The 10,850-nt window shown below is 64.6% G+C and overlaps 1 protein-coding gene across 1 annotated transcript; it reads left to right on the top strand.

Moving 5' to 3' along the window:
- Nucleotides 1–357: 357 nt before the first annotated feature.
- LOC121672116 (low-density lipoprotein receptor-related protein 1-like) lies at nucleotides 358–10,830 on the top strand. Its single transcript, XM_042044635.1, has 23 exons — nucleotides 358–508; nucleotides 1,269–1,385; nucleotides 3,027–3,133; nucleotides 3,304–3,436; nucleotides 3,778–3,897; nucleotides 4,337–4,459; nucleotides 4,712–4,855; nucleotides 4,933–5,067; nucleotides 5,246–5,365; nucleotides 5,732–6,003; nucleotides 6,091–6,269; nucleotides 6,508–6,614; nucleotides 6,807–6,923; nucleotides 7,006–7,182; nucleotides 7,567–7,707; nucleotides 7,809–7,982; nucleotides 8,069–8,230; nucleotides 8,565–8,739; nucleotides 9,077–9,181; nucleotides 9,372–9,436; nucleotides 9,669–9,756; nucleotides 9,838–9,982; nucleotides 10,662–10,830. The coding sequence occupies exons 1-23, from the start codon at nucleotides 388–390 to the stop codon at nucleotides 10,797–10,799; spliced, it is 3,165 nt and encodes a 1,054-aa protein (XP_041900569.1). The 5' UTR covers nucleotides 358–387; the 3' UTR covers nucleotides 10,800–10,830.
- The last annotated feature ends 20 nt before the right edge of the window (nucleotides 10,831–10,850 follow it).

A 10,850-nucleotide genomic window follows, 5' to 3' on the forward strand; every position in this document is an offset into this window, starting at 1 on the left:
CAGTCCCTCCTCAGTCCCTCCTCAGTCCCTGCCCAGTTCTACCCCAGTCCCTCCTCAGTTCCTCCTCAGTCCTTGCCCAGTCCCTCCTTGGTCCCTCCTCAGTCCCTCCTCGGTCCCTCCTCAGTCCCTCCTCGATCCCTGCCCAGTTCTACCCCAGCCCCTCCTCGGTCCCTGCTCAGTCCCTGTGGGCAGTGGGCGATGGTGGTGGTGGCTCTGCCTGGATCTGTTCTGCTGGGATCCTCCTGCCCCTGACTTCTCCCTGGACAATGCTTGGATGGGAGGGGGATCTCCCCCAGCTCCAGGTTGTTCATCAGCCTTGCAGGGAACAACACATGCCTGACCAGTGCTGATCCCTGTGCCTGTGTCACTTTGTCCCCTCCAGCCCAAATGACCTGTGGTGTGGATGAGTTCCGGTGCAAGGACTCGGGCCGGTGCATCCCGGCACGCTGGAAGTGTGACGGGGAGGACGACTGCGGGGATGGATCCGATGAGCCCAAGGAGGAATGCGGTGAGCAGGGGCTGTGGGGACAAGCCAGCGTCACCTTGTGTCCCTGCTCCCCGAGGGACAGGCTGCCCCAGGAGTTCCAGCTGCCCCTTTTCCGAGTGGCGTGGGCAGGGCTGGGTCAGAGGGAGGTGCAGGGCAGCGCTGACCCCCGTCCCTGTCCTGTCCCTTCTGTCGTGTGGGGCAGTGCTGACCCCTGTCCCTGTCCCACATCTCCCACTGTGCAGGACAGTGCTGACCCCGTCCCTGTCCTATCTGTACCATCGTGTGGGGCAGTGCTGACTCCTGTCACTGTCCCCATCCCTTCCTTCCCCTTGTTTTGGGCAGTGCTGACACCTGTCCCTGTCCCGTCCCTCCCCTCATGCAGCACAGTGCTCACACCTGTCCCTGTCCCATATTTCCCCTCGTTCAGGACAGTGCTGACCCCTGTCCCCGTCCCTGTCCTGTCCCTCCCCTGACTGGGGCAGTGCTGGCACCTGTCCTTGTCCCATTCATGCCCTCATGCAGGGCAGTGCTGGCCCCTGCCCCTGTCCCATCCATGGCCTATTTGGGGCAGTGCTGACTCCTGTCCCTGTCCCTGTGCCTGTCCTGTCCCTCCCCTGATTTGGGGCAGTGCTGACCCCTGTCCCTGTCCCTTCCCTATTTGGGGCAGTGCTGACCGCTGTCCCTGTCCCATCCATGGCCTGGTTGGGGCAGTGCTGACCCCTGTCCTGTCCCTGTCCCATCCATAGCCTAACCCTGTCCCTGTCCCTGCTGTCCCTCACAGACGAGCGCACGTGTGAGCCGTACCAGTTCCGCTGCAAGAACAACCGCTGTGTGCCGGGCCGCTGGCAGTGCGACTACGACAACGACTGCGGGGACAACTCGGACGAGGAGAGCTGCAGTACGTGCCACCCCCGAGCCTTTGCTGTCCCCAGGGCGGAGCAGTGGAGAGGGGACAGGTTTGGGCCCCCCCAGCCCCTCTGCTGCTGCCAGGGAGTGTCAGGCTGGTGGCCAGGAGAGCTACGGTGTCCCCCAGCCAGGACACCCCTGACTCCAGGGGTCTGGAGAGCCTGGCCCTGCAGAGGGGGGCTGTGCCAAGGAGACACCCCAAGGGTGATGGGTGACAGGGAAGAGGTGACCCCAACACGCTCCCTGTGTGGCCGGAGTCACCCGAGGGCACCTCGTCCTGCTTTGCCACCAAGCATCGCCCCGTGTGTCACCCCCTGCCTGGCAGTGGCACCTGGGATGGCGGTGGGGACACACAGAGCTGTCAGGAGGGACCCAGGTCACAACCCCAGGCGTGGGCCAGCGTATGGGGATCCCCAGAGCTGGGGCAGAGAGTCCAGTGCTGCCCCTTCATGAGCTCCCGCTCGTGTGCCAGCACCTGCCCCACTGAGCGGCCAAGGAACACGAGTGTCCTCATGGACAGGACCATTCCCAGGGCTCCACTATGGCTCTGTCCCTCTGGAGGGGTTCAGGCTGCCTGTGGGATGGCACCAGGGTCTGCTGCCAGACCCTCTCCCACCCCACAGCACCCAGAGGATCCCAGGCTGCCCATGGGATGGCACCAGGGTCTGCTGCCAGACCCTCTCCCACCCCGCAGTGCCCACCGGGTCCCTCTGTCTCCCTGCAGCTCTTTAGAGTGCAGCTTTTGTTTTCTTTTCTGTTGATTTCCCGTCGTGTTTTTGAGTTTGTGCCATTTCACTTCATCTTATGTTTTTCTCCATTTTCACACTGTCGTTATGGGGCGCTCAGAGGTAGGTTCCTGCCAAAATCTTTTAATTCCATGTACAGTCTCTCTAAAATCAATGAAGGCAGCAATTTCTAGGTGAGGGCAGAGGGGTCAGGACCGGACAATCCAGGTGGATTTACTGAGCATCAGCACCAGCATCTCCCTCCAGTGGGGAGGGTCCGACCCTGCTGCTCCGCAGGGCCCGTGCATGGCTTGGACTTGGCTCCAAAACCCATCCCCACCGTGACTCTCCCTGCTCCACCTGGACACCCCCCGTCCCCCTCTTCCCCCACAGTCCTGTGCCGTGACCGGAGGGTCCCTGTGCCCCAACACCCCGAGGCCGTGGGGAGGGGAAGGGTCCTGAGAGCCATCCCAGGCGGGCGGCTGTGCCACGTGCCGTCCTCCTGGATTTGGCACTGGCCGTGCCAGTGAGCTGTGAGGGGGTGTCTGTCCCCGTGCCCTGTGAGGAGGGACAGGGATGAGGCTCTGCCAGGGCACCGCTGCAGTTCCTCCTGCCTGGGGGGCAGCCGGGGTGGGCAGCAGTGGGGCTGGTGCTGCCCTGTGGAGAGTGAGTGACCTGGGGGACAGCCACAGTGCCCCCCAACACTCCTGCAGGGAGCCCTGGAGTGGGGTGGGAAGGGGCTGGGAGGTGGTGCCAGCCGTGCCCCTCTGGCAGCTCCCCCGGCTCTGCCTGTACCCCCCTGTCCCCAGTGCCACCGGCTGTGTGTCCGTGTCAGCCAGGGCCACCCCTTTCCCTCGCAGCCTGCGTGTCCCCACGCTCAGGGCACACCCCGTGTTCTCTGTCCCCAGCGCCCCGGCCCTGCTCCGAGAGCGAGTTCTCGTGTGCCAACGGCCGCTGCATCGCGGGCAGGTGGAAGTGTGACGGGGACCACGACTGTGCCGACGGCTCCGACGAGGTACGGCAGCGGCGAGGGAGCGGGAGGGGGACACAGGGACACGGGGACACATCCCCACCCCTGCCTCTGCCGGTGGCCCTGGGGCTCAGAGCCTGAGTGTGGCAACAGGACAGCGGGCTGCTAGGGCCACGCTGTCCCTGCTGACCGTGTCCCTCGCCCGTCCCCTGCAGAAAGACTGCACCCCCCGCTGTGAGTTTGACCAGTTCCAGTGCAAGAACGGGCACTGCATCCCCATGCGCTGGCGCTGCGACGCCGACGCCGACTGCATGGATGGCACCGACGAGGAGAACTGCGGCACCGGGGGTAATGGCAGAGCTGCGTGTCCTGTCAGGGCGGGTCGTGTCACCCCCTCCCTGCCCTCGTGTCACCTGTGTCCCCACTGCAGCACTGCCTGTCCCATCAGGGCGGGTGGTGTCACCCCCTCCCTGCCCTCGTGTCCCTGCTGCGGGTGGGAGCGCTCCCCTGTGTGTGTCCACCCCTCTCTGCCCCACCCTTGAGCATGCATGGACATGCATCTGAGCCCTGGAAACCCATCCAGCCCTGGACACCCCCTGTCTGTGGTGGAAATTGGGATTGCAGCCCCAGGCTGGGGTTTTGGCAGCAGGGCAGCACGAGCTGACGTGTCCCCTCCTGCGCTGTTGCAGTTCGCACGTGTCCCCTGGACGAGTTCCAGTGCAACAACACCCTGTGCAAGCCCCTGGCCTGGAAGTGCGACGGGGAGGACGATTGTGGGGACAATTCGGACGAGAATCCCGAGGAGTGCTGTGAGTGACCCTGCGGTGCCTCTGCCCGGAGCCCTCCCATTCACAGGGTGGCAGTCCCGGGGCTCGGGCACCGCTGCGGGGACTGGACGGTCTGGGGAGACCTCTGGCAGCTCCTCTCGGGGGTGGCCGGTGGGGCTGAGGGGCTGGAGGTGGCTCCAGTTGAGGGAAAGGAGTCGCAGAGGGGCTGAGCGGGATGAAGGGCTGGCGGTGGGGAGGGGGCTTGGGTGGGGCCGGGGCTGGGCGAGGAGAGGGCTCACAGCAGCTGGGCGATTGTCTTTGCTTCAGTCTCTTTGCTTCAGCCTCCGGAGCCCGCTCGCCCGCGTGGGACAGCCCTCCCCGGAGAGCGGGCAGAGGCCGAGCAGCAGCTCGTGACAAGTGTGACAGCCTGGCTACGGCGTCTCCTTTCACCGTCACCGTTTGTTTCTGTTTGCTGGTGCAGTGAAATTCCAGTGTCCCCCCAACAGACCGTTCCGCTGCAAGAACGACCGGGTATGTCTGTGGATCGGTCGACAGTGCGACGGCATTGACAACTGTGGAGATAACACGGATGAGAAGGACTGCGGTGAGTGGAGCTGCCCGCGGGCACAGCCCTGTGCCCGCCTGGCCAGGGTGCCTGCGTGGTCACTACAGCCCTCGGGATGGTCATCCCAGAGCCCAGGGTTCAGGCCAGGTGTTGGGATTGGCTTTGTCCGGTCTTCCCTCCCAAAATCAGGGTGCAGATGCAGGGTCCCGAGTCCCTGCCTGCTCCCAGAGGGTCCTGTGGGGATGGGTGCCCGGGACTTGGGGGGTCACAACTGCTGCCCCCCACCCGCAGAGTCACCCACGGCCAAGCCCAAGAGCTGCAGCCAGGACAAGAACGAGTTCCTGTGTGGGAACAAGAAGTGCATCAGCGCCAACCTCCGCTGCAACTTCTTCGATGACTGTGGCGACGGCTCCGATGAGGAATCCTGCTCCCACGGTGGGTGGGGAGCCGGGGGCCCGGTGTGGGCTGGGGGACTCGCTGTGACGCGCGTGTGACGGCGCATCCCCCTGCAGAGCACAAGTCATACGACTGCATGACCAACACCACCATGTGTGGGGACGAGGCTCACTGCGTCCAGTCCCAGTCCACCTCGTACTGCACCTGCCGCAGAGGCTTCCAAAAGGTGCCGGACAAGAATTTTTGCCAAGGTACTTCCCGCTGCTGCTGGAGAGGGCTCAGGGTCGGGCTGTGGGGTTTGGCATCGGTGAGGTGTGATTTCACAGCTGGGATGGAGTTCGGGCGGCAGGAATTGTGTCCTTGGGGCAGAGTCGGGGTCTGTGGGGGCACCCTTGGGGTCTCCCCCTGATCCCATCTCCCACTGCCCAGACATTAACGAGTGCCTGCGCTTCGGGACCTGCTCCCAGCTCTGCAACAACACCAAGGGCTCCCACGTCTGCAGCTGCGCCAAGAACTTCATGAAGACAGACAACATGTGCAAGGCGGAAGGTCAGGAGAAAACAGGCACCCACATGGGTTCTGTGTGTGCCCAGGACCCCCCTGCGTGCCCCGGAGCTCCAATGGGACCCCTGTGCTCTTCCCTCCATCCTCCTGCCGGTGCTGTCAGTCTGTCCATCCCGGACAGAGAGAGCCCCAAGGCGATGATGAGCTTGCAGTGACCCTGTCCCTATCCCACCAGAGAGCTGGGCTGAGCCCCTGTTCCTGGTTGAGCCCCTGTTCCTGGTTGAGCCTCCACTCCTGGCTGAGCCCCCGTTCCTGGTTGAGCCCCCACTCCTGGCTGAGCCCCCGTTCCTGGCTGAGTCCGTGTTCCCAGTCCAGGCCAGGCCAAACTCTCCTCATCCTCCTCCTCTGCAGGCTCCGAGCACCAGATCCTCTACATTGCGGACGACAACAAGATCCGGAGCATGTACCCCTTCAACCCCAACTCGGCCTACGAGCCGGCCTTCCAGGGCGATGAGAACGTGCGCATCGACGCCATGGACATCTACGTCAAGGGCAACAAGATCTACTGGACCAACTGGCACACGGGCAGGATCTCGTACCGGGAGCTGCCCGCCTCCTCCTCCGCCTCCACCGCCTCCAACCGCAACCGGCGCCAGATCGACGGCGGCGTCACCCACCTGAACGTGAGCGAGCTCTGCCAGGGCACGGCAGGGACAGGCTGATGGTGCCCTCCGTGTCCTCCCTCACCTGTCCCCGCTCTCCCTGCACAGATCTCAGGGCTGAAGATGCCGCGGGGAATCGCCATCGATTGGGTGGCCGGGAACATCTACTGGACAGACTCAGGGCGGGACGTCATCGAGGTGGCGCAGATGAAGGGCGAGAACCGCAAGACGCTGATTTCGGGGATGATCGATGAGCCCCATGCCATTGTGGTTGACCCGCTGCGGGGGTGAGAGACCTGAGCCTTTGTCCCATCCCTCTGCCCACCCCTCACCCTGCTCCCCTCACCATGAGCCCACCCGTGGTGGCAGCTCCCCATGTCCCAGTGTCACTCTCTGTGTGTGCTCGAGTTGCCCCAGAGTTACCTGGTGATTCCAGGACGCTGTGGGGACAACATAGGAGGGTTTCTCCGGCTCGTCACTGGGCTGTCCCATTCCCCTGGGAATGAGCTGCCTGTGTCCCTACAGAACGATGTACTGGTCAGACTGGGGCAATCATCCCAAGATCGAGACGGCCGCCATGGATGGGACGCTGCGGGAGACCCTGGTGCAGGACAACATCCAGTGGCCAACAGGTGAGAGAGAGACAGGTGACAGGAGGGGGGCAAAAGCCATGATGGGGACATGTACAACCATTTGTGTTGGGGAGGGTTGTTCTGGGGGCTCGGAGCCCCGTGGCAGAAGGGTGATGGGGCTGCTCTGTGGGTCAGTTGGTCAGGAGGGGCTCAGGGTGGGCTGCGGGCTCACTGGGGGCTGTGTCTCCTCAGGCCTGGCCGTGGACTACCACAACGAGAGGCTGTACTGGGCCGACGCCAAGCTCTCCGTCATCGGCAGCATCCGGCTCAACGGCACCGACCCCGTCGTGGCTATCGACAACAAGAAGGGTAAGGGGTGCCCCATGGGGGTCCCCGGCCTCAGACCCACCCCAAATCCCTGCCTCCACATGTCCCCTCCTGGCTTCCCCAGGGCTGAGCCACCCGTTCAGCATCGACATCTTCGAGGACTACATCTACGGCGTCACCTACATCAACAACCGCATCTTCAAGATTCACAAGTTCGGCCACAAGGCTGTCACCAACCTGACGTCCGGCCTCAACCACGCCACCGACGTCGTGCTCTACCACCAGTACAAGCAGCCTGAGGGTGTGTGTGGGCTCGGGACCCCCACCCTGCTCCCCCTGGGGTGGGAGGGAGGTGCCAGGGCTTGGTATCTGATGTGAGGTGCCAGAGGGTGAGGGGAGTGTTGGCAGAGCTTGGGAAGATGGGACGCAGACCCCCAGCTCCCTGCCCAAAGTGGGGGTGTGGGGGTGGGCAGAGCAGGGGGTTGGTGGGGTGGGTTGGGGGAGTCCAGCTGCAGTGGTGAGCGGTCAGCTGGTGACCCCAGGGCATGGGAGGGACAGCACAGGGCTGTGGAGGGGAGTGTCCTAGAGGTGCTGTAGAGCAAGAAGGGCTGTGGGTCACCATGCTGTCGCCACCCCGCCATCCTCTCCCTGCCATCCTCACCACCTGTGCCATCCCCTCCCGCAGTGACCAACCCTTGTGACCGCAAGAAGTGCGAGTGGCTCTGCCTGCTCAGCCCCAGCGGCCCCGTGTGCACCTGCCCCAACGGCAAACGCCTGGACAACGGCACCTGCGTGGTCATTCCCTCGCCCACCGTCTCCCCCGTCGGTAGGTGACACGGCAGGAGGAGAGGATGAGGATGAAGAGGGGGATTGGGTCCTGCCAGCGTGGTCCTGCTCACCCCCAGCCCCTCCATGCCTTCCTCCCAGTGCCCACCACTGACACGTGCGACCTGGTGTGCCTGAACGGCGGCAGCTGCTTCCTCAATGCCCGCAAACAGGCCAAGTGCCGCTGCCAGCCACGCTACAACGGCGACAAGTGCCAGATTGACCAGTGCTGGGACTACTGCCAGAACGGGGGCACCTGCGCTGCCTCCCCCTCGGGTGAGCTGGGGGGGTCACGGCCGGTCCTGAGTGGACAGATGGACAGACAGACAGGTGGACACAGAGCTAACGGGTCTTATCCCCAGGAATGCCGACGTGCCGCTGCCCCACCGGCTTCACCGGGCCCCGGTGCAACCAGCAGGTGTGCACGGACTACTGCCAGCACAACGGCAGCTGCACCGTCAACCAGGGCAACCAGCCCACCTGCCGCTGCCTGCCCACCTTCATCGGGGACCGCTGCCAGTACCGTGAGTGCCACGGGGTGGGGACAGCAGTGGGGGCATCGGGAGGGTGGCTGTCCCTCACCTGGAGATGTCTGGGGACAGTGCTAGAGGGATTGGGCTCCCAGGTCCCCCCCCTCTGTGTGGGAATCCCTGGGGACAGCATCAGGGGTTGGGCTCCTTGGTCCCCCTCTTCTGGAGGTGCTTGGGGACCTCTGGGAACAGCACCGATGGGATTGGATTCCCAGATCCCGCTGTTTTGGAGGATGCTATGTGAGCAGTGGTGGTGCTCCGTGGGGGACTGGGGCCACCAGCAGCCCTCTGAGGGTGCTGCCCGCTCTGACACCCTCGTCTCCCACAGGGCAGTGCTTTGACTATTGCGAGAATGACGGCGTGTGCCAGATGACGGCCAGTGGTGCCAAGCAGTGCCGCTGCCCCCCTCAGTTCGAGGGCGCCCAGTGCCAGGAGAACAAGTGCTCCCGGTGCCAGGAGGGCAAGTGCAGCATCAACAAGCAGAGCGGAGAGGTCTCCTGCATGTAGGTGCTGGGAATGTTGAGCTGGAGGGAGGAAAAGGGGTGGTGGGCACAGAGACCCCCAGAGAAAACCTGTTCCCCTGTGGCAGGATCGGCCAGAGCTGGGTCAGTAATTTAGGGCAGATAAATCCAGGGGAGCTGGTGGTCCTGGGAGGAGGAGATGGAAGTGTCTCAGTGTCACCCCAAAGCCCATCCCGGTGTCCCAGCCATGGGTGCAGCTCAGCCGTGAGCTGTGCCAGTGGGATGAGCCAACAGCCAAGTCCTGGGGGGCTGGGGGGAGCACAGAACATCCGGGAGGGCACAGAGGGTACCCATGGGGCTGATCCCCTGTGCCCCACAGCTGCCCTGATGGGAAGATAGCGCCGAGCTGCCTGACCTGTGACAATTACTGCCTGCACGGCGGGACCTGCTCCATCAGCGACAAGACCCAGCTGCCCGAGTGCCTGTAAGAGGAGGGGACCGGGGGGCATGGAGGGGAGGGGGGGACAGGCGGGCTGTGTGCCCCCCGAGCCGTCACTGACACACCCCCATTTGTGTGCCGCCGCCCCAGCCTGACCCCAGGTCTGTGCCCTCCTCTCCCTCCCTCCCTGCATGGCCCTGCCCCGCTAATCCCGGTGCTCTCCCTGCGCTCCCAGGTGTCCCGCGGGGATGACGGGCACGCGCTGCGAGGATTTCGTCGTGGGCGAGCAGCAAAGCAGCCGTAAGTGGGGGTGGGGGGCAGTGTGTGACCCCCCCCCTTGCACACCACGCCACGCCAGGGGGGTTGCTGTGGGTGATCCAGGGCTACCCAGTGCCCCTGTGCGACCCCTGAACCCCGTGCTGTGGTGGAGGGGGAACAGGGCCAGCCCAGGCTGCTGGAGCTGGGGTGGGGGTGTGTGAGCGCTGCCCCCGCCCCCCCAGGCTCTGACTGTTCCCGTGCCTTCCTCCCGCAGGAACAGCTTCCATCGTCATCCCCATCCTGCTGCTCCTCATCCTCCTCACCGTGGTGGCTTTTGTCTGGTACAAGTGGAGAATTAAAGGGTGAGTCCGGTGGGGTGGAGGGGACGGGAGCTGTCCCTGGCGGGTGTCGCTGGCACTGACCCTCTGCCTCGCCCACCTCAGTGCCAAGGGCTTCCAGCACCAGCGGATGACCAACGGTGCCATGAACGTGGAGATCGGGAATCCCACCTACAAGATGTACGAGGGGGAGCCCGACGACGACGTGGGGGAGCTGCTGGATGCAGACTTCGCCCTGGACCCTGACAAGGTGAGGGGCTGTCAGCTCTGCGGGGTCCTGCCCAAAGTGGGGGGTGCTGGGGTGGGGGACACATTGCTGCAGCTCTCAGGGCTCTCTGTGCAGTGGTCCTGGGGGAGCTCTGAGGGGCTGAATAGGCTTTGGGGCTGGCGGGGCTCTGAAGGTCTCAAAGGCTTCAGGGTTGGGGGCTTGGAGGGGTCGCAAAGGCTTTGAGGCATCACAAAACCTTTGGGGCTGGGCAGGCTCTGAGGGGGTCACAAAGCCTTTGGGGCTGGGCGGGCTCTGAGGATTCGCAGATTTTTGGGACTAGGAGAACTCCAAGGAGTCACAAAGCCTTTGGGGCTGGGCGGGCTCTGAGGGGGTCACAAAGCCTTTGGGGCTGGGGGGGCTGTGAGGGGTCACAAAGATTTTGGGGCTGGGGGCTGTGAGGGGTCACAAAGCCTTTGGGGCTGGGGGGCTCTGAGGGGTCACAAAGGCTTTGGGGCTGGGGGGCTCTGAGGGGTCACAAAGGCTTTGGGACTGGGGGCTGCAGGCAGGGCCGGCAGGGCTATCCCGTGTCCCAGGAGGAGGTCACAGCTGGTGGGGGCTCTCACCGAGTCGCCCCAGGGCAAGGAGCACCCCTGGGGACGGCAGTTCTGGCCAGGGGGGATGTCCGTGCCCCCTCCCACCTGCTCCCTCCCCTCCTCCGCAGCCCACCAACTTCACCAACCCGGTTTATGCCACGCTGTACATGGGCGCCCACAACAGCCGCAACTCCCTGGCCAGCACGGACGAGAAGCGGGAGCTGCTGGCACGGGGGGATGACGACCTGGCAGACCCCCTGGCATAGGGGCGTGGGGGGCGAGGGGCCGCGGGGTCCGGGCCCGGCACAGCTCCCGCC

The sequence above is a fragment of the Corvus kubaryi genome, unplaced genomic scaffold, assembly GCF_017639235.1.
Source record: "Corvus kubaryi isolate FWS band 111438036 unplaced genomic scaffold, C.kubaryi_AGA036_p1.0 37946, whole genome shotgun sequence".
In the NCBI taxonomy this organism is placed as follows: domain Eukaryota; kingdom Metazoa; phylum Chordata; class Aves; order Passeriformes; family Corvidae; genus Corvus; species Corvus kubaryi.

What these genes read in the sequence shown, in the direction of transcription:
- LOC121672116 (XM_042044635.1), top strand. Translation starts at nt 388, where the DNA reads ATGACCTGTGGTGTGGATGAGTTCCGGTGCAAGGACTCGGGCCGGTGC. An exon ending in CACGGATGAGAAGGACTGCG is followed by an intron (nt 4,460 to 4,711) that starts GTGAGTGGAGCT and finishes CCCCACCCGCAG; the next exon opens with AGTCACCCACGGCCAAGCCC. An exon ending in GTGGTTGACCCGCTGCGGGG is followed by an intron (nt 6,270 to 6,507) that starts GTGAGAGACCTG and finishes GTGTCCCTACAG; the next exon opens with AACGATGTACTGGTCAGACT.